This window comes from Podarcis liolepis (genome assembly GCF_965112155.1).
Source record: "Podarcis liolepis genome assembly, chromosome: 15".
Classification (NCBI taxonomy): domain Eukaryota; kingdom Metazoa; phylum Chordata; class Lepidosauria; order Squamata; family Lacertidae; genus Podarcis; species Podarcis liolepis.
In genome coordinates this window covers 42,870,319-42,897,137 of record NC_139566.1, presented here as the reverse complement: position 1 = coordinate 42,897,137, position 26,819 = coordinate 42,870,319, and the positions used below count along the sequence as shown (strand labels likewise).

Here is a 26,819-nt window from a genome sequence, read left to right as displayed (position 1 = left end):
CGACAAATATTTATTTGTAAAATGTTTATGTATTTACATAATGTATGTAAATACATAATGTATGTAAATGTAAATTTTATGTATTATGTATTTAAAAAATCAAAGTGGTTTACAACAAGTGCACATAAAGCCATACAATAAAAAGCACGTAAAATGTTAAAATTGGACGCCAATCAGTTATTGGAAATATTGGAGTACAATATGTGGAATGCTTTGAGAAGCAAGACAGGCTGCAAATTACTCGCCCATCAAGGGGAGAAGAGAAGAAGAAACACAGAGGGGAAGAGCAGGATAGCGCCAATGTCCCTATTTCAAATCCTGCCTATGCATGAGTGGCTTGGGAGCACATGAATGGCAACTGAAATTGTTAAGTGGCAGTCAAGGAGACCTCATTTCCACATATCTTATAGGACTTCTTATGCCTTTTACAGAGTTGGACCATTGGCCCATCTACCTCAGTACTGTTTATATGGACTAGGAGGTGCTCTTGAGCGTTTCAGACAGGAGTCTTCCTCACCTACACCTGGAGATGCAGAATTGAATCAGGAATCTTTTGGATGCAAAGTGTGTGCTCTGTCCCTGAGGTACAAGCATATGGTTGATGGTTAAACTAGTCAGCAAGATGTATGTGGGGGTGTCAGACGAGGACTGGGGAGATCCCGGTTCAAGCGCCAGCTCAAGTCAAGAACCTCACTGGGTGTCTTTGCATCAGTTCCTAACTCTCAGCCTAACAGGGTTGTTGAGACTGAGGATTAAAAAGTGGAGGAAGAGGAACCACTTACAAATAAAACAAATAAAATTGTTTCATGCTCAGTAACAAGTTCCACAAGCGACTGTCTTTTTTCCATGGTGACACAATCAATGCCAGATGCAATTTGCTAGAAAGCCAAGGAGCAATGACTTAGCGGGGGAAGGTGCTCCTCAATGAAGCCAGTGGATTAACTCGCGTTAATGAAACCCTTGGACTGGCCAAATGGAGTGCATATTGCTTTCAATATAGAATAAAATTAAATTTTTCAAAAACAACAGAAGACTGTCCTTACCCTTAGCTTCACATGGGTCCTCTTGCGAAGCCACTTCTCCCTGGGCTTAGAAGGAGTAAAGACAGAGACCTCCTTCCCATCCAGCTCCAGGATGCTGGCGTTCTCGTGCCTCATCACCTGAGGAAAGCATAGCCTGATCAGGGATTTCCACAAAGCGCAAGAATCTACTACACTCTGTTTGCCAAGTGGAAGATGCCTAGCTCTGGTGGCAGCAGAAGTCACTGGAGCAGCTGAAATCACTGGACAATTCCGTTAACACCAGATGGGCTCTCCAATATCCAGTTCTTGCCCTATGCCTAGCCAACCCTGCAAACTTGTTGTAGCCTGTTTTTGCATAAGTTGCAGCCTGTTTGCACCCAAATCTGTTTCTGAATGTCCTTTGTTCCATTATTGGGGGCCAGGTGCTTTGCACATGTTGCACAACTGAGTGGCACTAGCTGGGGTTCTGCACTTATTTAAAAGGAAAGGTTTGGTTTTTTGTACTCCTACGTTTTCCCTCTGCCATTTTTATTTTTAAAGAACCGGTAGTTATTCTGGATTAATTAAAACAGAGCCATGGGGTGAGTGTGAACAGATGGTATTTAAAACAATTAAGAGATGGGCAGAGTTGAAGTGGTCAGGAGAACACTTTCAATTGTGGCTGGAGTTTCCATTTGCATATTGAAAGTGCTAAATGAATTATTAATGGCAACAAGCAACACTTTGAAGTGTCTTTGATGTCACTGTGCTGATATAATTAACATTACATTTTAGCACATCTGGTGACATTTGGTCAGTTGAAAGACCAATTATTTTTTAGACTCATCCAATGTCCAATCCTGATTACTTTCAGCTGTCACAACTGTCACTCTGTTCTACACCAGAAACACCAACACAATCACAGTTTTTGCCTGACGCAGGCACTACCTATCAGCTCCACAGACATGGCCACTCTTGGAAGCTGCTGCTGCTGCTGGGGACCTCATCTGCTGGAGAAAGTCTGTTTGGCTCTTCCTGTTCTATTTAGCAGGGGGTGGCACCCCAGTGGTGGCTGATGCCCTCAACTATGGTCATTCACAGCAGCTTCCAAAACTTCCTTCCATTCGTAATGCTTCTTGCAAATTGAATGCTGGATTAGGTCTCTGAATCTTAATGTCTCTCCACTTGTTTTAGGGAGTGGATATACTTAAAAAAATATTTTAAAACAAAGTATGTATACTTTTATGCCTATCCTTCTGTTAAAAATGTATGTAAGTTTATGAACATTAAAAAAACAGTTTGACAATTGCTTTAGGGATACAGGAAAGCATGCCGGTGACATCACAAGTGCTAGTCTATAAGAAGCCATTGTACAGTGGTGCCTCGCAAGACGAAAAGAATCCATTCTGTGATTCTGTTCGTCTAGCAGTTTTTTCGTCTTGCGAAGCAAGCCCATTGACGGATTAGCGGATTAGTGCTATTAGCGGCTTTTAGTGGCTTATCTGCTGATTGGATCAGCTGATAAGCAGCTTAGTGGCTTAGAAAAGGGGGGGGGGGAGGAAAAAAAACCAGCAGGAACTCGCAAGACATTGTCGTCTTGCGAAGCAAGCCCATAGGAAATTCGTTTTGCGAAGCACCTCCAAAATGGAAAACTCTTTCGTCTAGCGAGTTTTCCGTCTTGCGAGGCATTCGTCTTGCGGGGCACCACTGTACTCAGCTTTTCCCTGATTTGCTGAAACACTTGCAAAACTCACCCATCCCTTTCTTGCAGCTCACTCCAGGATGAGAAGTATGTATGTGTGTTTCTAGTACAGTGAAGTTGTGTGCAGCCATGTCTGCCACATTCTGCAAATGTTTTATTCCTATAGCAGGAAAAGCTTTCTCCTACTGGGGGAATGGATGCAATCCTTTGTCATCATTTAGTCTGCTGTCCTCGTGCTAAAGCTGTGTGCTCATTCTGATGGCATCCCAACCCTTTTCTCCCTGCTCTGGGGAAATCTTTTCTTCAGAAATGCATTATTATCACACATTGCCTCCAGATCCACTGACCTCTTGACTCAGCCCTGCAGCACCAGACACTTCCTGGGATGACATAAAAGATTCCAGCAGATTCAGGAAATCTAACTAAGGCAACTCTGTCTCCAGAATTCTGGGAGGAAAGTGTTTCAGGGACCAATCTATCCTCTTGCCCCTTTTCCTGATTCTATCATATTGAGGATGGCAAGCGCCTAGAAAACTCCATGAACAGTGCAATCCTATACAAGGCTTTTTCTGAAACAAGGCCTGCTGAATTCAGGGGGACTTACTCCTAGCTGAATGCATATAGGATTGCAGCTTAAAAGTAATGAATTTCATGAACTGGCCTAAACTATGCAAAACATTCATGCATTTAAACTGCACGCTTTATTTTAGTTAGCCAATCTTAGAGGTTTTGCTTTTACAGAATTTTTGTTCCAGTTATTTTTTGTTATGATACTGAAAAGTCGAAACTAACAGAAAGTTTGTGAGGGGAGGGGTATGCAGGCAAGAAGGCTAGAAGATGTCACATCACACACATGCTCACAAATACTTAAGTCAAAGCCCCCACAGTCCGTCCCCCCTGCTACCATCATGAGCACTAGAAATATGAACACTCTGCCACATTTATTAATAATTTATTAATAATTAGTGTTCATAAATATGAACACTAAGCTACATTTATTAAGAGGGAGAGTCATTCATTATATTTGGAGCTTTGCATCAGATATTTTCAGCTTGCAAAAATGCAAAGCAAAATTGATGATAAATTAGTCCAGTTTCCTTGAATAACTGTGAGTTCCCTCTGCAATTTAATACTAACAGAGGACTGAGGGTGTGTTCACATTAGAACACAGTGAAATCGTTTCACCGCTCTATCCCTCTGGCTGCTCACATCAGCAGGGTTTCATGAGTGTCAAATTAATTTCTGTTTGTGTACACAACAGAGGATCTTGACAGGGAGGGGATGCATTTACCCTACGGCTTGGCTAGAGATGGACTAGGAACTTAAGGGCTCCAAACTGGTACGAAGCAGGCTTGAGAAACACTACATCAAAGAGTAGTGTTTTGGATAACGTTGTGTGAACACGGATTAAAGACCAGGGCTGGAAGCACAGTGAGTGCACGGTAAATGGGAGTATGAGCACAGTCCCTGTGTATGCTGGAGATTTGCAAACCAAATAGGACTGACCTGCCTGAGGAGGAAGGAAACCACATCTGTTGACTCCCAGTAGCTTGCATGGAAAAGATGCGGTAAGGCCACCGTAGGGAAGGCGGTGAGGGCATCGGGGCAATAGAGAGCATAGTCTATTCTTTTCGTTCCCCACCATTTGGCAGCAACTGGGAACAAAACAAAAGGAGACAAAACCCCAACATTTGAATTATTCCTTTCATGGAAAAGAAAAGTAAAAAATAATTCAAGTCTACATTTCAGGCCCATTGCTTTCCCAACTAAAATGTCAGAAAACTCTCTTTCTCTGGGTGTAACAACTTTGGCCCCATCTCCACTATACAACTAAAGCAGTGTCACACTGCTTCACACAGTCATCGCTTCCCCTAAAGAACCCTGGGAAGTGTAATTTGGTTTAATAATTCATTCCTCTTCCCAGGGAATCCTGGGAATTGTAGCTCTGTGAAGGGAGTCGTCTTCTTCTTTGGTGATCACTCGTAGCCGAGAAGATTGTCTTCCATGAACACAGTCTTAACAGTGAGTCCGTGACTGTGGAGGACAATTCTGGATCCACACATCCTTCCACAGTGAGGACACAGGTTTCCAAGCAGGAGTTGATCACAGTGAGGGTTTGCCAAACGTGCCTTCCTCTTTCTCCTTTTTGCCCTGAGTTCAAGCTTCTTCAAAGTCATGACACCTTTGGTAAAGGCTGGTAAAGGCTGTTCTCCAATTGGAGCATTTGCAGGCCAGTGTTTCCCAGTTATCAGTGCTTATGTTACATTATTTTAGGTTTGCCCTGAGAGCGTCTTTAAACCTATTTTGATATCCACTGGTATTTCGCTTTCCACTCTTGAGTTGGGAATAGAGTGGTTGCTTTGGAAGACGGTAATCAGGCATCCAAACGACATGAGCAGTCCAATGAAGTTGATGCTAAAGAATCATTGCTTCGACACTGGTGATCTTTGCTTTTTGCATTAGTTCACCTGTATTCCAGAGGACAGTCAGTTGATGGAATTTTCCAAAGAGCTGGAAATGGCGTTTATAAGTGGTCCATGTTTCACAAGTGTACAGTAATGTTGGTAGTACAATAGCTTTGTAAAATGAGTATTTTGGTTTCCCTGCGCACTCAAACACTCTGCGCTTCAATCGGGAGAAAGCTGCACTTGCAGAGCTCAGGCGATGCTGGATCTCGGCATCAATGCTGGCCCTTGTGGAAAGGTAACGGCCCAGGTAGGAAAAGTGATTGACACTTTCCAATGTTACACCATTAAGTTGGATTTGTGGCGCTGCAGAGAGGTTGTTTTGTGCTTGTTGGTGCAGCACTTTGGTTTTTGGGATCTTGAGTGATAGACCAAGATTTTCATAAGCTTCTGTGAAGATATTTAGGATGGTTTGGATATCATCCTTTGAGTGTGCACACATGACGTTGATCCCACTGTGAATGGTACATTTTGAGAGCCATTGTTATCTGCGATTGTTGCCGTCATGTTATCATGGAGGAGCCGAAGGATGTTCAAAAATTTATCTGGGCAGCCGATTTTCAGGACAGTCCACAGGGCAGTAGTGTTGAAGGCCTTATTCAGGTCAATAAACACCATATACTGGGGTTGATTTTGCTCTCTGCATTTTTCTTGAAGCTCTCCTGACAACTCTCGGCAACCATAACAAACTCCACTTCTCAGGATTCATATCAGGTTTCATATCAGTTAAATTGCCATGGCATCTTCCAAAAAACCTTGAAGCAGGGGTGGGGGACTGCGGTGTTCCTCTGAGGATACCTCAAGAGGATTCTTCACTGGTATTCTTCACTATGCATTTGCTTCAAAAAAATCTGCCTCTCTCCCAAGAAACCCTGGAAACTCAAACTGCTGTGAAGGGCAGGGTGGTGCTGGTATCAGGCTCAATCAATCCTCCTGTCAGCCACATTCAGAGGGAAGTGCTGATCTTTATGTAATCAAACTGGGACCATTCACATACCAGAGGAAGGTATCGACATTATCAGGGGAACCCTGATGTTTGCAGAAGAGGAAACTCTTGGGGCGAGCCCCTACTTCCAACATGCCAGTGAGGATGAACATAGCCAGTGCTGCCTATGGGGTGGAGAATTGTAAAGAAGGGAGAAAATCGGGGGGGGGGGGGAGACAACGTACAGTGGTGCCGCGCAAGACGAAAATAATCCGTTCCGTGATTCTCTTCGTCTAGCGGTTTTTTTGTCTTGCGAAGCAACCCTATTAGCGGCTTAGCGGCTATTAAAGGATTAGCGGCTAAAAGGCTATTAGCGGCTTAGCGGCTTAGAAAAAGGGGGGGGGAGCGAAAAAAATCTCAAGACTCGCAAGACTTTTTCGTTTTGCGAAGCAAGCCCATAGGGAAATTCGTATTGCGAAAAACGGAAAACCCTTTTGTCTAGCGGGTTTTTCATCTTGCGAGGCATTCGTCTTGCGGGGCACCACTGTATCCTAGAAGAGGAGGCTGCTGGCTGGCACTCTGAACAGCACTCCATGCTGCAGCATTTGGTTGCAGATCTCACTTGTAGCACAGCATTCTCAGTCTTGTCAGCACAAGTGCGATTCCTAGGATTCTTTGTGGGAAGCCGTGGCAGTTAAACAAGTATGAAACTACTATAGATTTGTAGCATGGCCATGTCCCACAGTAAGAGAGGAGAAATTAATTGGTGATTCTTAGAAGTTTCAGAACATTTTATGCTTCCCCCAAACTGGTGCCCTTCAGATGTTTTGGCCTACAACTTCCCATCAGCCTCAGCCAGCACAGAGAGCCTGTCATGGCCTCTGGAACAGAAGTAGCTGGGTTCAAACCACTTATTAAACTGGGCACCAAAGTTCTTTAGGAACAAAAGCGGAAATTGTACTTCAGTCTGTCACTTACCTGTCTTATCATTACAGCTATGTGTCAGGAGACCACCACTGAGGCACCTTAGCACCTGCAAACTTCTGCAAATTTCTGGGTGTCTAATTTTTAAAACACACATTCCCTTACAAATTTCTATATCAACAACAGCATCTCAAAAGCTGCTGAGTGTCAAAAGAAAAGGCAGGAAGTGTATTGTTGAGAAAGGATGCCCCTCATCTCACCAATTCCCACAGCAGATCCTCTCTAGACTCCTTGCTATAGAATTTCAGTGCAAAGGCAAGAGGAGGAAACCAAACATTGTCCTGTTAGGAGAACTGCCATTTAGTTGCATGGAAGTCATAAATTGCCATTCTGACAGCACAGCTTCAATTGTCCTGCTGGATTTCTCAAATTTATTTATTTGCCTTACCACAGATGTCTATCATAGAACAGATTGTGTTGTACCAGACCAGCAAGAAAACCAAAACTTCTGGAAAATCCTGCCAAAAAAGACTTCTTCCCCCCCACATTCTGACATAAGAGAGGAGTAGTTATCAAAACAAACTTGCAATTATTTCTACTCCCAAGCCAAAGCCATCTCATAAGTGGAGGTGTTCCAGCTTTCTATTTGCAGTTCAAAGCTGTGATTTTGGGATCCTCCAAACAGGACAGTCAATAATAGGTGCTTCCTCCTAAGAAACAGCAGCAACAGTACTGCAAGTGCTATAGAGGATTTTAAAATTAACCAGAGTGTGCACTACAGAGGCAGGTGGCTGTTAGAGGCAAGAAAGTTAGTCATCAAAGCAGAGTGGAAGCAAGTGTTGTTTAAACTATGCCAAGATGGTGAAGGAGTCCCATGAAAAGCAGACCCATTTGGCTCTGGAGAGAGCGACAGAGGAGGTTCGTCAGTGATGCACCTTGCTCCCCTTGTCTCTCTCCAGAATACCTTTGTCGATGTCCAGGTCCGGGATCTGTAGAATGGCATCCACTTCCCAATGGGAGGAGCTCCCAACCCTTCTTCCTAAGGGGTTCTGGGAAATTTCAGGTTTAGGTGCCCTATGCCTTTTGGGCGAGGGTTGGGTGGGGGCCTTGTGTGGGAGGGCAAGCAGGGCTAGAAGGCTAAACCCCCTGGAATGGGTGAGATGGTGTTTGTTTTCTAAAAGGAACATTTAAAACAATAGGGGGAAAGACAAAACAAAAACAAAACACACACCTGTTAAAACACAACTCATGCAAAGAATGCAACTTAATTTTTGTCCTTTGATAGTGTAATGGGGCTATGAAGGAAAAGCACCGGCTGTTTAAGCAACAGCTATAATCCCCTCCCCGACAGACACTATACACATCAAGGGGCAAAGTGTGTGGAAGGGGGCAGTGGAACCTCCAGCTCTGCTCCCAGCAACCTGTGGTTCTTCCTGGCGCCATCATCCACACCAATGATCTAAGCATCCATGTCATTTCCTTCCCCAACTGCCCCCAACCCCCGCCGTTGCCTCAAATGCTGCTTGCAGGCAGGATGGAGAAGTTTATGGACAGACTTTTTTCTTTTCTTAAAAAAGTAAAAGTGTTTTAGTCACAACCATAATAAATATTTAACTCTGCAACTAATTAATTCAAACCCATAGTATTATCAACTAAGGTGTCTTTAATGAGGTGACAACCTTAGAAAGTATTACATGTGTACCTCTGTGAGTGAGTGAGTGTGTGTGTGTGTGTGTGTGTGTGTGTGTGCGCTTTTGTATATATGTGTTTCAGATATGGAACAGCTCCAACATCTGATCCCTGAGATGCAAAGAGCTGGTGTAGAAATAATGGCTAGAGAAACCTGAGCTATGAATCAGCAAGCCCCTGGTTTGACTCTTGCCTGTGTCCGGATGACGTGGCCTTAGGCAAGACACTCTAGCTCACCCCCAATCTCTCCATTTGCAATATGGAGGAGCACAACACTGACTTACCTTACAGGGATGGTGTGAGGATTTCAATCAGATGATGCATGCACAGCACTTTGAATAACTAAGTATTAAAAGAACTGAAGGAGCATTGAAGTGAAACCAGATTGCAGCCCAGACCCTCCTCCTTTTCAGATGAGAATGCTTGTTCTTTTAGGCCTGCAGTTTGGAGACCCCAGAATCTCAGTGACAAGAATGAAGCAGGACAGGACATCGGTCAATCCTTCAAGCTGCTCAGAGACCTGGTGTGGGGGAGCTAGTGGGAAAGGACGACATTTCCGGGGGGGGGGGGAGAGGAACACTTACTGTTGGCTATGTTGGAAGCAGTGTAACTGTCTGCCATTCCCGAGACCTGGCTGGCAATGCTGGCCTCGCTGGCTCTCCGGAAGCCCCTGAATTGGGGGGCTGAAATGGGAGCCGAAGGGGATGCACTTTCCATGAAGACGCCACCATGAGACTGAACAACATCCGCTACGGAGACGAAACAGGGAAATCAAAAATATTAGACCAAACGGACATAGAGCATGGTGAGATGAACAAGGTGCAAAAATCAAACAAAACCAAGCAAAACATGCAAAACACACAAAGAAAAGGCAGAAAACACTGCAACTGATGTCAAATCAAATCTTTCAAAGTTGGTTAGATGGAATAAGCATTTCAACAGCACCCAGATTGGAAAATTAAACCAAGACCAGCAGAAATAAGCATAAAAAGGGTCCAGCAGCTCTGTGGTCATAAACAAAATAATTGCCTTGGAAGAAAACAGAAATATGTGACTGAAAGAACCCGAGTTGCCTATTGGATGGCTTCACACCAATATACACCGCTTGCACAGAGCAATGTATATACAAACTGTGTTTCTGGGAAATCAGGGCAGAGGGTCTTTTAGAAGCCCCCCACGGATTCTTCCATTCAAACATCATTAATGGCAGACAAGTGTCCGTGAAATACATTTTGCCCGTCATTACTGATCAGCTGCATTTGAGTTTTGGGTGCAAATTATAACTAGGATGCATTCAAAGTTCCATACATGGAACTCCCAAGATCATGTGAATTGAATCTACACTCTAGAATAGGGATAGCCAATGAGATGTCCTCTAGATGTTGTTGGGCTACAATTACCAGCAGCCAGCAAGGCCAGTGATCAGGGAGGACAGCAGCTGAAACCCAGCAACATCTGGAGGGTTCCATGTGGGCTACCCCGCCCCATAATATATCCTGGAAACCTTTGCAATGCAGCTGAGTTGTTCAGCCATTGTAGAAAGGATTCCTTCCATGCAGAAAGCATGAAGAGTAGAGTGGTGTGGTATTGGCTGGGAAATATTTATTTATTTAGACAATTTATATACTGCTTAATTAAAATACAATACTCAAGAATTATCCAGAGATAAAATCAGTTAAAAGCCAATTACAAAATCAGAAATGACTTTAAATTTTATTTTATTTATCTAACACAATTTATATAGTGCTTAGTTGTAGGAAGACCTCTAAGCAGTTTAGGAAAATGTAAAATAAACTTTGAAATTATTAATAAATATATTTAAAAACTGGTATACAAATTTATTTAAAAGATTAAACGTTAGCTAAAACGAAATGAAATATATGTAACTCCTACATGTCTGGACAGGCTCTGAAAAGAATATAGTGAAGGTACCTGCCTGATGGCAAGCCTCCTAGCTGATAGTTACCTGGGTCTTCTCCCCCCCCCCCTTTAAGATAGGGGCAGCATTTGCCTCTACCCCAAGGACCCCACTTGTTCTCCAAAAATTCTCAAGAATTATAGACAGAAGCTCTGAGATCATCAGGCACTGGAGATTTCAATTCTGTTAAACCAGCCAGATGTTCCATTACCACCTCTTTTCCTGTACTGGGCTGCAGCTCTCTCTTTGCACCATTTATTCTTTGAACACCAGGATAGCCACTGCTTTCCCTTTCAGTGGATGTTCAGCAGTTCTGCCTTCTCTGTCACCAACCTCTGTCTTCTCCATCTTCTCAATTTCTCCACCTACATGCTTGTTCTTCCTCTTGCTTTGAACATAGCTGAAGAAACCTTTTCTATTATTTTTAACCTTGCAAGTCTGAGTTCATTCTGAGATTTGGCCCACCTGGCCTTGCATCTGCTGGCTACTTCTGTATACTCTTCCTTCATGATTTCTCCTTTCTTCCATTTCCTACACATCACCTTCTTAAAATCTCAGCTCATCTGTAAGCTCCTTATGTAGCCACACTTTAGGTGCCTTCCACTTTTCTTTCTTGTTGGAATTGACTGCCTTTGTGCCTTCAGTATTTCACTGTTAAAAAACTCCTATCCATCTTGGACTCCTTCACTTTGAGTATTTCTGGCCGTGGGACTTCACACAACAGTTCCTCAAGCTTTTTGAAACCAGCCTTCTTAAAGTCCAGAGTGCATGTCTGACTACACTCAGCCTTCCCTTGCCTCTGTATAATGAAACCCAAGAGGACATGATCACTTCCCAAAGTTCCCAGTACATCCACTTCGTCAATCAGTTCCTCCTGTTGGTGAGGACCAGGTCCAAGATGAGATGATCCCCTTGTTGCTTCCAGCAGATATCGGGATAGTTGAGGTCTCCTATATCCCTCCTTTTTGACTGTTTGGTAATCTGCTCTAGGACGGCATAATCCAAGTCCTCAGTATGGCTTGAAGGTCTGTAGCAGACGCCCACAGCAAGGTCACTGTTGTTTTCCTCTCTTATATATTTTACCCATATATTCTTCCTTCCATGCCCCAGGCCATGGATCTCTTCCCAACTGTATACATCAGGGTACTCTCATTTTGACTCAAGAAAACACCATTTTATAGTTCAAATCAGGGAAAATAAGTACAGTAAAAGGACAAAAGTACAAAGATTCACAAAATGTTTAGGGGTTTGCATACCCCAGAAAAAAAGGACTGCTGCTACTCCTCCTTTCTTTTGAGCAGGTTTTACCTCTCAATTTCTACATTCCAGTCACAAGTCACATCCCACCAGTTTTCAGTAATGCCTATTAGGTCATATTTGTCATCCTGTATTAAGAAATTAAGTTCCTCTTGCTTGTTTCCCACACTTTGCACATTTGTGTAGAGACATCACAGGTGTCTGAGGTGAGGGCATGGAATCGATTTTATAGCTCCAGAGAAATAGCATGGCTCCTAGCAGTCCGGATTTTTATGTCATGTTTCTCCAGCCGTCTGTCCCCAGTATTGGGCGATCTTCCTCACTCCTGCATCTCTTTTCCAGGACGGTCCACTCTGGCACATCAAAACTTCTGACCCCAAGTTAGTAAGTTAACACAGGTAAGAAAGGTTGTGTAATTCAAAAACACAGTGGCAAAGAAACCAAACTCTTGCAGCTAATGGTATATGACCTGGCCCACAAATCCATAGGGGGAAGATGTAGACATAAAAATCCAAACCCATAAGGAATTGTTGCCCCTCCTACCACTAGATGGCACTGTGTGAATCTGATAGAGCCAATACCAGCTGCTGGTAACCACAGGTGGGCAGAATGCTGCTGTTCGGCTTGCAGGCTTCCCACAAGCATCGGGCTGGCCACTGCGAGAACAGGATGCTGGAAGAGATGGGCATTGGCTTGATTCAGCAGCTTTGCCTTACAGTGTTCGTAGAGCTAGGGTGAAAAGGGCATGGGAGACTGTCTTGCAGGGGGAGGACTGTGTAGTTTAGGGGTGGAATAATCTGTTTTGGCTGCAGAGGGTCCCAGTTCAATCCCTAGTATCTCCAGGTAGGCCTGGGAATGATCCCTGCCTGAAATCCTGGCAAACTGCTTCCAGTCAATGTGGAAAAATCTGAGCTGGAGGACCAACGGTCTGACTTAGTATACAGCAGCTTCCTATGTTCCTGAGTCTTAGCTTAAGAGAAGAACCAGACTGCTGCATTCTCCATCTCCATCTCACACATTCTCAATCTTGGCCCTATTCTGCAGTGGCTCTCTCTTGGCCAGCTGCCATTATTATATATATTTAGGCGGCAGGCAAAAACCTTCCTCGGTAACCACACTTTTGGCCTTTAACCATCTGTGGCTTTTAGAAGTGGGAAGGATGTTTCCCCCCCCTAACATTTATACACCCCTTGGCTGCAAAAACAAAAAAGCCAACAACCCTCAAAGTTGTTTACAAAAGATAAAATAGCAAAATCAAGAAAAGTTTACAACCTTACTTTAAAACATACAAAAATTAAAATACTAAAACAGATTAAGATTACCTCAACTTTCTAAGCATCTGGGTAGGCTTGTCTAAACAGGAACGTTTTTAACAGGCACTGAAATTTGCAATGACATCACAGGATGCATAATCTTTCAGTGTTTATTTCTAAATTGATATACTGCCCTTCAGTACACAAATAGGCGAGTTCCGTGCTGTTTTAGAAGTCAATAAAGATTTTAAAACCATATAAACTCTATACAAACAAAAGCAGTCAGTAGAAACAGCAGATAAAATGGTACTAATTTAAAATCCCATCAGATGATAAATTATTAGTTGTTATGGGTCAACGACCACCATGCATCCTCTGTAAGCATCAGGTCTTAGTTGGAGGTCGTTACCTTGCTTCCTAAAAGCTGTGATTTGCACAGTTTTGAAAATAAGTATGAAGGAGGAACGATCCACTCCAATTATTTTCACAAGTCAACCGCGATCTTGCAAAACGCCCCTTTGATGCAAAATTTGAAAAGAAATGCAGCCAGGCAGAAAATCAGCAACAAAAGGAAACTCGATTTTGGAAGCAGAAGCCATTAGAGGCACCAAGGTCTTGAAAGCTTTCCCACATAAACGTTGAATCCTGTACAGTACATGATTGGTGTCTAAACTTAATGCTGAGCATATTTGGAAACAGTATATTTCGGGACATGAAAGAAGTTCCTACAAAGGGAGCTCCAGTGAGGATGCAGGGAACTTCCTTCTGCTTTTAGACCTCCACAGGAGCAGGAGCTGCCTAGGGAGGGGCAAATCTGCCAATTTCAATCTCTCTTTCTTATTTTCCACTTTTAAGTTGAGTTCCCCACATTTCCACAGCGGTTTCTGATTTTTAAAAAGCCTTCATGCAAATTAATCTGCCTTTTAGTATGAATTTCTTCTGATATATGCATTTTTGCAAGGCAATTTCTCTTAAAACAATGCATTTTGTATGCTATTTTCACAAATATATGCACATTTTGTTCCTATTTTATCCTAGCTATATTCATTTTTGCACGCATTGCTTGGCAGAGGAACTCCACACCTCGGCCCCCTAGAGTAGATACATATCGCATAAGCAAGCAGTGCAATTTTACAGGGGTTTTAATAGCACAGGAGAGGGGTGGAGGAAGTGGATATTGCCAGCCCCTTCCTGTGCTATAAAAGGGATGCTGGATGACCACCACCAGAGAGCCCTTCAGGGAGTTTAAACTTCTACGGAACACAAAGCATGCACTTCATATCCTAAACAGCAGGGGGAACACTTGGAATCCAATGCCAGGTGGATAAAATTTGTATATGCTAATTTATATGTACAGATGCAAATTCAGAAATAGTGACTAAAGTACCGCTGCATCCTAGTAGAGAAGACAGTGCTGCTATTTTTTTGATGGGCAACTTCAAGGTTCCCTCTGCTGCTCTCCCTTCTTGGGGCTCTTTATCTTTGAGCTGGATTGGGCAGGCAAGCCCTTCAAATAGAGAACTGTCCTGTGTAAAGTAGGGCAGACGGCCACCCTAATCAGAAACATTTAACGCAAAGTCACAAATTCTCAGTTCCTAGACCTAGCAGTGGGAATGGACTAGGAGTGCAGAGAGGAATCTCTTCCTTCTGCTAGCACTGCAGGCTGGATAATGAGTCAGCTCAATGCTGAGTCACTGGGATTTTCACCTTCTCCTTTTTTGCTGTTGTAGCATCACGCGACCTCCCTTGCCTCTTGCAGTGGGTCACTTGGTTCCTCCTGCCCAGACAGAAAATGTCTCATCACTGTGAACATCAATCTGCAACTTTGCACCTAACCACACGCAAACCCCTCCAAAGTGGACTGAGCGGCAGCATGAAAAACTGCAAGCCTATACATTTGTGTTGAGCACCTTGGACAAGCTTGTCTGCGTGAGCTAGGCTGAATGCAAGCAAAGGGTTTTTTTAAACTCTCCAAGCAGAGGTGGAGGTGTGAATTGGTTCTTCTCGGCTCAGCGGGCATCACCTTGCACACATTGTGTACCAACACCCTGCAGAATCAGGCATGCGTGGCCAAGGGGAGGAAAGAGGGTTGCTTTGCTTGCTTGTCACTTATCAGAAAGGGAGGTATACCAAACAGATGATGTAGTGCCAATGCACTAATGCTAAAGGAGCTGGAGGTGAACTTTTGAGCAACACAGAGTTCTTCTTCAGGTACCAGTGTCCAAAGTAAAAAAATTAAAAGGGGCAGGGAATATTACTCCCAATTTTAAACATAAAATTGTTACCTGTTTTTGTATTTGCTTGTTTCCCATTTCTGCTGTGTGCACCATATCTGAAAAATTCTGTGTAACTCCAACAGGTAGTTGGTCCTCTGAAAAGAATACCGTCCCTGCCTCTGCCAATTTTGTCCTGGGGGAATCAACCTGGCCACTAAGGCAGTAGGGAAAGCTTTCATGATCCTTGGGGGCAGGGAACCAGCTGTTTATCAAGCATCACCCACAATCCCAAGAATATATGTCACAAGACAGTATGGGGAGGGAGAAGGGCACGTTACACACACTCAGCAAATCCAGAATTTTTACTGGAAAAATCTTGCCAATTCAGGATGGGAACAGGGATACTGGTTTCCATGAAGCTGTCGTGGTTCTGGAGAGCAACCAGTGGGCTGCTTTCTACGAGGAGGACAGGGTTGCTCTGGACTGTTTCAACTAGAAGCAGATGAGGAAGAAAACAAATAGGGGCAAAAAAACAACAACAAACCACAGAAAGTGTAACAAGAGACCTCACAATTGATGTCAACAACAGCTCAGGACCTTGCCTAAAGGAATTCAGACACAGGAAAGAAAACCAAGGGCTCTAAGGTAGATGTGATGGCGGTCAGGTCTGAACAGGTGTTAAGAGGGTGGGGTGCTAGTGGCTTACAGGAGAGAATCAGGAAGGGGGTGCTGAACCACTTCTCCCTGCCACACCTGCTTCACCTAGGGCTTGTTCACATTTCTGCTTGTCCCGTGCCTAGAAAGCACACTTCCAAGCAGTTTTCTGCTTGATCCACTTTTCTAGGCATGGATCCGAGCGGTTTCCCCCTTGTCCTGCTCCATTCCCAGGGAAAACCTGCTCTTTAGCTCTAAAATGGAATAAATGGCAGCCCATGGAAAACCTGATTGCTGTTTGCTTCAATTGAGCACTAAAGAGCAGTTTTCCCTGGGGAAAAGAGCAGGACAAGAGGAAGTGTGAATAAGCAGACAAAGCAAAGTCTGTTGCAGATAAAATCGCTCAAATTTGGAAGGAGGCAGACTTCACCGTGGGGCAGGGCTGGGGTGGGAGGGTGCCAGCACTCTGTCTAGTCACGTTCATGGGATCAATTTCAACCTGGCCAGGCTGCTTGAATGAGTCTTATCGACCCTTGCCCATCCTGGCCCACAAAAGCGAGCCAGAAAGGGCTGGGCAATGGGCTCTGTGGAGTGGTGGAGTGTGAGTGAGTCTTCCTGGAACCCCTTAAAGAGGTGGTTATTGAACTGCCTCTTGAAAAAACATCTTTGGAACTGGCCACCATGGCCAATTATCACCAAGTCTCAAATATTCCATTCCTGGGCAAGGTGATTGAGTGGGTGGTCATGGAACAACTCCAGGCACATCTGAAGGATGCAGACTATTTGGACCTCTTCCAATCGGGTTTCAGGTCCCACCATAGGACTGAAACTGCCTTGGTTGTGCTGTTCAATGATCTCTTGCAGGCTAGGTAGGGGCAAAGGTGAAAGCTGTTTGCTAGGTCTGCTGCATCTCTCAGCAGCTTCTGATACTATCGACTACAGTATCCTCCTGGACCGTCTAAGAGGGCTGGGAGTTAGGGGCACTGTTATGCAGTGGTCCCACTCCTTCCTCCTGGGGCATGTCTAGAAACTAGTGGTGAGGGATGAGTGTTCGGACCTCTGGGTGCTCACTTGTGGGGTGCCTCGGGACTCTGTCCTCTCCCCCATGCTTTTCAACATCTATATGAAACCGCTGGAAGAGATCATCGGGGGGTTGGGCTGGGTGTTTACCAACATGTGGATGATACCCAGCTCTACCTCGTTTAAACTGGAACCAGTGAAGGTGGTGAACTTCCTGTGTGGGGGTCTGGAGGTGTTTGGGGGGTGGAGGGTGATCATCGGATTGAGGCTGAATCCCCACAGAAGTATTGTTTCTAGGGGACAGTGGGTGGGCAGGTGGGGGGACTCCCTAGACCTAGGAAGCTGTGGCTGGATGGTTTCGTGGGAGCCGATTGAAACTAAATCCTTCGAAGACAGAGGTCCTATGGCTGGGTCGGGATGGTATGGGGATGAGGGACCAACTCCCTTCTCTTGTGGGGGCCCAATTAGTGCCATTGCCTTCCGTTAAGAATTTGGGTATAATCTTTGACGCCTCCCTTTCCATGGAGGCACAGGTTACAGCAACAGCCAAGGCGACATTTTTCCACCGCCACCCCATCAAGCAGTTGGTCCCTTACCTTTCCCACCCCGACCTGGCCACAGTGATCCATGCGACAGTCACCTCCAGGCTTGACTACTGTAATTCGCTCTACGCGGGGCTGCCCTTGAAGCTGTCCCAGAAACACCAGCGGGTGCAGAATGCTGCAGCGAGGCTCCTCACGGGGTCTCTGCCATGGGAGCAGATTCACCCAGTGCTTTTCCAGCTGCACTGGCTCCCGGTGGAGTACAGGGTCAGGTTCAAGGTGCTGGTTTTGACCTTTACAGCCCTTCACGGTCTAGGACCCTCGTACCTACGGGGCTGCCTCTCCTGGTATGCCCCCCGGAGGACCTTAAGGTCCATAAATAGCAACACCCTAGAGGTCCTGGGCCCTAAGGAAGTTAGATTAGCCTCAACCAGAGCCAGGGCCTTCTCAACACTGGCTCCGGCCTGGTGGAACACTCTGCCTCATGAGACCAGGGCCCTGCAGGATCTGATTTCTTTCCACAGGGCCTGTAAGACAGAGTTGTTCCACCTGGCCTTTGGCTTGGAGCCAATTTGATTCCCTCCCCCTCTTTCTTTTCTTTTTCCTTTCTCCTTCTGTGATGAGGCTGCATTTTAATATTTTAATGTTTCAGTATTAATTGTTGTATTTTACTCTTGTCTTTAAGTTGTATTCATTCAACTTGTTTTTTTTATTGCTTGTTAGCCACCCTGAGCCTGGCCTTGGCTGGGGAAAGCGGGATATAAATAAAAATTATTATTATTATTATTATTAAATAGGCTAACTGTGCCCCCCAAAGACCAGGCACACAGCCTGGGGGTCATTTTGGATTCACAGCTGTCCATGGAGGGGCAGGTTAATTTTGTCTCCAGGGCAGCTATCTTAACAGCTCCATCTGGTATGCAGGCTGAGGTATCTGCCCGTGCACTGTCTTGCCAGAGTGGTAGACGCTCCGGTTATCTCCCGCATGGACTACTGCAATGCACTCTGCGTGGGGATACCTTTGAAGGTGATTTGGAAACTACAACTAATCCAGAATGGGGCTGCCAGACTGGTGACTGAGAGCGGACACAGGGACCATTTAACACCTGTCCTACAGGATCTACATTGGCTCCCAGTATGTTTCCAAGCACAATTCAAAGTGTTGGTGATGACCTTTAAAAGCCCTAGTTGGCTAAGGCTCTGTACCTGATGAAGCGTCTCCACCACCGTTGTTTGGCCCAGACACTGGGATCCAGCTTCAAGGGCTTTCTTCTGGTAGTTCCCTCAATACGAGAAGTGAGGTTACAGGGAACTAAGCAGAGGACATTCTTGATAGTCATGCCTGCCCTGTGGAACGCCCCCCCCCATCAGATGTCAAGGAAATAAACAACTATCTGACTTTTAGAAGACACCTGAAGGCAGTCCTGTACAGGGAAGTTTTTAATGTTTGATATTTTATTGTGGCTTTATAACTTGTTGGAAGCTGCCCAAAGTGGCTGGGGCAACCCAATCAGATGGGTGGCATATAAATAAAAATAACAAATCATTATTAATTATTATTATTACTATTATTAGCCCCTAGTGAGGCTTTTCCCCAGTCAGAGTTTAAATGGGAGACAAACAAGGGATGGGGAGTAGTTTCAAGGAGGTGGGAGTGTGGTGTGGAGAAAGGGTTCAGCAACCTCATTCACACGCTCCTCCACATGAAATGACTTCAAACTCTTATATACCTGTTCAGCTGCGACCAGAATTCTGTAACACAGAGCTGCTGACATCACATATACTTAGACCACAAGGAATGTTCAAGTCAGGGTTACTCACATCTGTACTTGCCTCTGCCACGTGGAACAAAATTAGGGCACATGGTGGCATGCAATTTTGGTGTCTTTTGGGTTATGAACTAAAGCATGCTCACTTGGAAAAAATTCAATAGACATCAATGCACTTTACTTCTAAGTAAAGTTCAAGGTATCATCAGAATCACCCACTCTCCTTGCTCAACAAGGCACATTTCTAGATTTCAGTGGTGCAGAGAATATATATATATATATATATATATATATATATATATATATATATATATATGGTTGTTGCTAAATCTGAAGAGATTCCAGTGGGACTGGGTCATGATGAAAAAGGTAGACCTCTGAGACTTAGGGCTTTTTATACCACACATGTTCCAGTTTATTATTTGTCCTGCTCCTCCAGCAGGCAGCAATGTGGTAAGGTTGGGGAAGCATCACAGAACAGCTAAGACGCGTGGAATAATGTGAAGACCGTCAGATACAGTCCACCATTAAAGCACTGTTATTGCATCAATAATTATTGGTGCAGAATACAGCCGCAAAAGTACCAAACAACCCAATAAGGAAGGTCTCCAACAAGCAAAAGAACACATTGAAAAATGTAAATGTTTCCCCCAAAAAAACTATTGGAATTGTAGTTTGGGAGGGTGCTAGCAACTCTATCTTATCTCCATCTCAAAACCACAGTTCTCAGGCTACTTGACTCATGTCAGCAAAATAGGTTTGGGAGAGGCTTAAACTTGTAGTGAAAACACACACACACACACACACACACACACACACACACCCTGCATCAGCTGGGATTCTTTTGCTCTATACCTGTGGGCTCATGGTGGGGAGACGGGAGGAGCTCTGAACTTTGCAAAGTGCCCCTCCCTTAGCACTGAGTCAACAAAGGCAGATCACACACTTCTGGGGTAAGAAGGCGGGTCTGCAGAATCCAGTTAGGTGGCCTAGCCGCCAGGCATACTCAACCCAGCAGCTCTAATGCTAACTCAAACACTGTTCCTACAACCAAAATGCCTGTTGGTCTCTGTAACTGTGTGTTCCATCTTAGGCTGAGTTCTTACAGAGGTGAGAAACCAGTGCATGAGGTATACCACTTCAAATAGCAGACAAGGGTGCCCATGATTAAATACTTTTTCAATACAGTGGTACCTCGGGTTACATACGCTTCAGGTTACAGACTCCAGAAATAGTGCTTCAGGTTAAGAACTTTGCTTCAGGGTGAGAACAGAAATTGTGCTCCAGAAGCGTGGCAGCAGCAGGAGGCCCCATTAGCTAAAGTGGTGCTTCAGGTTAAGATCAGTTTCAGGTTAAGTACGGACCACCGGAACGAATTAAGTACTTAACCCGAGGTACCACTGTACACTAAAATCCCCTCCACTTGAAAAACTAGATGTTGGAGGGAAGGGAGGTCTTAGCGTAACCTTCTTCCTGACTCACTGACTCAGGTGGAGAGATTTTCACTCATGTGCCTCCACAACCTGAATGCCGAAGTGGCTTATCACTTCAGTGTGGCCATGGATGCCTTTTGGCTTTTGGAGTCAAAAAGCTGACTTACCCAGGAGGGCTGAATTGCCATCCCCGAGAGGAAACCTCTGGTAGCGTGGGACATTAAAGGGTGGTAAAATGTGGAACTTCTTTTCCAGAAGAGGTTCCAAGCGTGAGGCCGATGGGTCTGCAGGGTGGAACAGGTTATAGACTTGCTGACAGGCTGGTCTCAACTGGAAGACTGAGCAATAGAGAGGGGAAGGTGAGGTGGAAGATACAGACAAGATATTAAAGCTGGAGTCTACCATCTTACTGCTGATCTCATCACATTGACAACATTGGCTGTTTATACAGGCATACCTCAAAGATATTGTGAGTTCGGTTCCAGATCACCGCAATAAAGCGAATATTGCAATAAAGAGAACCACACAACTTTTTTTATTTCCCAGTGCATAGAAAAGTTATGATTACACTATACTGTAGTCTTTTAAGTCAGACTGCCCCCCACATAGGCTGCCGGGGCGGGAAGGCAAAAACCAAGTTTCAGCTCTAGCCAGCTCCACTCCCATGGCCAGAAGAGGGGCAGTGGTGGAAGTGGGATTCCTTCCCCTGGAAGCAGCCAGGCTGCCTGCAACTGCACCCACATCCTCGTAGAGAGAAATATCTGTGAAACACAGTAAAGCAAGGTGCAATGAAATGAGGTATGCCTGTGTATTTGCTGGACATAGACACTATGATGCTGCTTACTGGCACAATATTTTTCTTAATGTTGGCAATACAGATTTTTTTTTGCTAATAAGTAAATAAAAACAAAGTATTATTGGCCAGCTTGTCAAATCACAACATGTAAGTAATATTTAAGTCAGCTGATATTTATGTGCACAGTTTTTACTAAGCCCTGGTCATACTGTTTACTGCATAGTCCTAAAGCATTATGAAGTAACTGCATAACCAACATTTCATTTAATAAATCAAACAGTTGCTTATTACAAAGGGGAAGGGTTGTATCCCACTGGGAGAGCATCAGTATCCCACTGGGATTCAATTCTAGCACCTCCAGGCAGGACTGGGAAAGACCACTGCTTGGAAGCCCTGGAAGCCACTGCCAGTGCCATATGTTCCCATGAAGATGGACCTAACACTGAAAGAGAATTCCCAGTGGATCCTGCACTTATAGTGAAAGTCTGGCTTAGCAATTTGCACAAGAAGTCTATGTTCCACCAAGCAAACTCAGGGTTGGTAATCAATCTTACTCCACCGCCCCTCATTATTTATGCAAACTGCCTGCCTTAGAATAATTTTTAAGTGCCATATCTCATTTATCACCCTTTTAAAATGGAAGCACTTTGAAGAGTTGAGATGCTCAAGGGTTTGAGGTGGGTGCCATGGTGACATCATGGACACTAGCCAAAGCAGGTTTGCTGAACATTTACACAGCTCATTATTCTTCAGAACTCAGCCACAGAGAGAAAAAGATACATTTGGAAGTCGTTACAGTGCTTCCAAAATAACTTCACTGCTCTAAAAACCATACACTTGTCTGCTTTATAGTTTGAGTTTTCCATATTTGCGTCTTTGCTCACAAAACCTTTTAACAATTATTTTACAAGTATGTACAAATATTTTGCAAGCATTTTAAAATACCCCTTTACCCAACACGAAAACTTACTGTCAAGAGTTGGAATGACGGTTTTTCGCAATGCGAGGACCAGCCCCAAAGGAGACCCAAACAGGAAGAAGTCTGTGATCTCAAACTCAAATTTCCCAAGATTTCCTCCATCCAGCACAGTGGAACTGCTCGATGTCCTTGATCCCGCATAGTTTTTTAGAGCGCTAGAATGTAAACTGGAGAGAGCAGAAAACAGACTGTAAGCAACAGCGAAGAAGGCAAACTACAAGACAGACAACCATGGATGCGTATCATGCTGTGGTTAATGTTGCATGCTGTTCTTAAGAGTTCTGAACGCACAGGATGATGCTCATAAGGAAACATGTTTGTTTGGACAACTGTAGATTCAGTGCTGGACTGCGGACACTTAAACTGGTGGAAGAACATTTAACACAATGTAAGAATTATTTTGTGCCAACATTATGCAAGATGCTGTACATCATGTAGGATTCGCTGTGAAGTTGTTTCTAGCAGCAAAACAACAAAACAAAATGAAACAAGGTCCCCAGGCTGCTTTAAAAACAAGAAACAAAAAAACCTCAGTCTTCTTTGCATATGTCATGAAGGGAAGTATCACTGTTTGTTCATATAAACACCAGGTGTTGCAGCCATATTGGTCCCACAGAATGTAAGAGACATAAAAATGATGTACTATGTGGCCCAACTAGCTTTTCCATTCATTTATAACCCTTTGAACTGTACCATCTCCACCCTCCACCCCAGTCTAGACATTTTGGAGAAAAGCTGTTTTCATTTCTCCTGACATTCATGACGGGGGAAAAAACCATAGTGGGTTTGAAAGTTTGCTGAACATCTAAGCAGTCAGTTGGTCCAAAATAACATTATCTTTTAAAAATGTATTCTACTGTATATTCCTCTGCATGCTTACTTGAAAGTCAATGCCAATGTGTTTATTGGTGCTTGCTCCCAAGTAAATATGCAGAGATTCCCCCCTTTTTCCCACATGTGGTCCTCCAATGTTCTAGATTTCTCTACATTATGGAAAGCTGTGAATGGTGCTTACCTATTTCTTCCTCAAAGAAGTTGTTGGGACACAAGTGTTAAGGGATTAATAAATGAGAAAAGAAAAAGAAAAGAAACAATAAGAGAGGAAAGAGAAATAGAGAGATCACAATTGGTAGGAAGGGAGTCTTGCATCTTTGCATGCTGCCTCTGTCTCATCGACCAGCTCAAAATGTATATGCATCAACTCACAGATTTATAGCACATGTAATATGAAGCCTTGTGCAGCTCATATGATTGATTATATGTCACACTACGCATCCTGCCCACAGCCTACCAAGGTCAGGAGAGCAAATCCCTCCCCTTCACATTAACAGAGTTGTAGCAGGACTTTTGATCAAGCACTTCTGACTCTGTGACATAGCTGGGTCTCAGCTGGGTCTCCCATCCACCAGGAATGCCACAAACCTCTGCTGCCTTTGTCACTCTGCTGCAGGCTGCTGGACACTTGTGCTTTAATAAAGTGGCTTCCAAACTGTTCTGACGGGCGCCCCAGAGTGCTGTGGTAGCTGATCAGGTTACTGACAACACACAAAGCTACTGAGTTGAAAGACAACTTGCCCACTGCCACCAATCTTCCCTTGCAATGTACAGATGCAGGAGAGCATCAGGGATATTCTACAGTGCTCCTCCTTTGCACATGGGACAACTGAGAAGGCCCAGCTGGTGCACTCCATGAAAAGTGCATTTGACCTACTACCTTCCCCAGAGTCCCCTGCGACATGCAGGGATTTTCTTCACTGATGCTCAAGGGATCAACACAACAGGTTTCCTAAAGGTAAAAAAGTCTGAAAGAACTATTGCCTCCCAGTAGCTTCTCAAGTATGCCCTTAGTGGCTGAGCACATCTGACTTTAAAAATGCCCACTGTTTCGGGTCTCCTACTGGATAGATCCCAAATCTCCTAAGGGCAGGTGGGAATTTCTCCTTTTCATGGGCCACAGCCTCTGTTCAGTGTAGTGTAAAATTCCAAAAAAACCAGGAGCCCCATCTGCATGATTTACAGAGCAACACGCAGAGTTAATAACCATGAAAGAGTCTGGAGGCAAAGGAGATGTAATTCCCTGCTCCCTCCAAGCTTTGGAGAACTGGTGAAGACAACAAGCCTGTGATATTGTTTAGTGCCAAGAGCAATACAAACAGAAGCTGCAGAATCCACTAAATCTTTTTAATATTACCAAGAGGTACTTTTTCCCTGCAGAAAATACGTGGGATAAATAAAATATATGACTTCGTGGTTGGAGAGAAGAGTTTTATGGGCATAGGCTGGAAACAGTCGACAACACAAATTTCACAGCAGCTATGCTTGAAAGTATTTGTGGGTGAGGCTTGTTTGCATGTTAAGCTTTTGGTGAGTTCCCCCCTCCTCCCGCCAAGGTTCACGTGTTCTTAAAAAAAGACTTAGCAAATACGTGGGACACAGCACCTCACAATCTCTTTATCATTCCTGGAACTTTCAGCATGGTGTCATTTAAATTTCTTTTACAGAGAGCTGTTCTTCTGTAAGGCAGATCATAGCTACTCCCATTTCACAGATTAGAGATTGAGGCTGATAGATAGGGAATTGCTCAAGACCACTCAGTATTTTCCCCCTCTCTCCCTTTTCTCCCTTTTGAGGAAGAGCAGCTTAGATCAGGGAACAGTTAAAACACTTGCTCCCAAAATGGTTTGGCTTTTTTTGCTGGGGGTGAGGGGTCCTCGCGGGAAGGGGACTACAGCTGAATGCTTCACCTATAAAAGGTTCCAGGTTCAACCCCCTGTCAAAAAAGTTCAGATCCCTCTCAGTCTCAGACCCCAGAAAGCCAAGCTCTCCTGGGTTAAATGAACCATAAAGGTAGCTTCCTGTGTCCCTATCTCATCACGGATCTCCTATGTTACATGCAGCTTGGCCCTAAAGAGGTGGTCATTTATGTGCCAGGTGTGGGGAACCTTTGGCCCACCAGATGTTGCTGAACCACTGAATCAAGCTTGCTGGGGCTGATGGAAGGTGTAAGTCCAGGAATGACTGAAAGGCGAAAGGTTCCTCTATACCTGGTTTACATATCCACAAGAATGTACAGAAGCATCCATTAATCTGAAAATGAAAATTATAACAATACTATAAAGCACAGTCTATTGGTAACAGTCCCAATCAGCCAACCAGCCACTCTTCCCTACCTGGAGAGGAAGGCCTGGTGCTGCTTGATGGTGTCCACCTCGTAAGTCGACGAGTCGCTCCTCTTCCGCGGCAGCTGCTTCCTGGACTCCTCCCCGTTGCTGCGAGGGATGTCAATGTTGCTCCGGCTGAGGTGGCGGCTGGCTTCCAGGCTGGAGCCCCCTGAGCAGTAGCTGTTGTTCACAATGATTCCAGGAGACAAGAGGTCAGTGTCCTGGAATTTGAAGGGCACAAGGCCTAGGCGTCAGAGCCCTGACAAAGGGCAATCGCGTTGACACTCCGTCGGAAAGCAAGCACAGAAGACCCTCAGCCCAAAGACGTGCCCCGTGGGCTGTCGCTGGGCTTGCCGGATGTCAGTGTTTGACCCCCCAAGCTCCTCAAACTGTTGCGGGCCAGTCACCCAGCCATCAAAGTAATTAGCTTTAGTGTAATCATCATCATCAACATCATTAATACACTGTCATTGTAAGAACGCAAGAGCCTGCTGACTCTTTTAAAAGTCATTCAAGTGGGAGTCACCACTGTCTCCTGAGGCAGGGAGTTCCACAGTTTTAACTAGGCGCTGCATGAAGAAGTACTGTCCTTTATCTGTCCCGCATTTTCCAATGTTCAGGTTCATTGGGTGTCCTTGAGTTCTAGTGCAAGGACAGATCGCAATCCTTCTCTCCCCTTAGAAACCCTGCAGGCTTCATTACGGGCCCTTCGCCACGTGTTTCACCCAAGGGATGGGCAGAAGGTTGCCATATGAGAATGTGACTTTTCAGTGGTGTCCCCCCAACCCCGTTTGTGGAATGCTCTCCCCAGGGAAACACGCCTGGTGCCACCATCCACCAGTTTTTAGGGACCAGGCCTCTGGGAGATTAACTAGGCCTCCTCCACAGTGTTCATCCTTCAGTCAGGTGGCGTAGGACCTGTTCTTTTCATTGTTTTGTTCAATGAGTATTTTAAGAATTTTGTATTGTACACCATTTTGCTTTTTCTGGATTTTAACTGATTCTGTCCATTCATATTTTACCTTGTTGAGATTTTCTTTTTGCATAAAGCAACTAAGAAATGTAGTAAATGATGATGATGATGATGATGATGATGATGATGTAATTAAGAGAGT

At 44.5% G+C, this 26,819-nt stretch overlaps 1 protein-coding gene across 7 annotated transcripts in view; it reads right to left on the bottom strand.

Moving 5' to 3' along the window:
• PITPNM2 (phosphatidylinositol transfer protein membrane associated 2) overlaps window positions 1-26,819 on the bottom strand; it is a 221,502-nt gene that overhangs the window by 13,369 nt on the left and 181,314 nt on the right. For 5 of the 7 annotated variants that reach the window (XM_083476373.1, XM_083476375.1, XM_083476374.1 and 2 more), the window contains 8 exons: window positions 25,714-25,925; window positions 22,535-22,710; window positions 20,936-21,106; window positions 15,693-15,842; window positions 9,291-9,455; window positions 7,982-8,191; window positions 4,210-4,358; window positions 1,044-1,160 (listed from right to left, as the gene is read on the bottom strand). In XM_083476373.1, coding sequence (XP_083332499.1) covers window positions 1,044-1,160; window positions 4,210-4,358; window positions 7,982-8,191; window positions 9,291-9,455; window positions 15,693-15,842; window positions 20,936-21,106; window positions 22,535-22,710; window positions 25,714-25,925 — 1,350 coding nt within the window. The remainder of the gene's footprint in view (window positions 1-1,043; window positions 1,161-4,209; window positions 4,359-7,981; window positions 8,192-9,290; window positions 9,456-15,692; window positions 15,843-20,935; window positions 21,107-22,534; window positions 22,711-25,713; window positions 25,926-26,819) is intronic. The other 2 variants (XM_083476378.1, XM_083476379.1) reach the window with 2 other exon arrangements.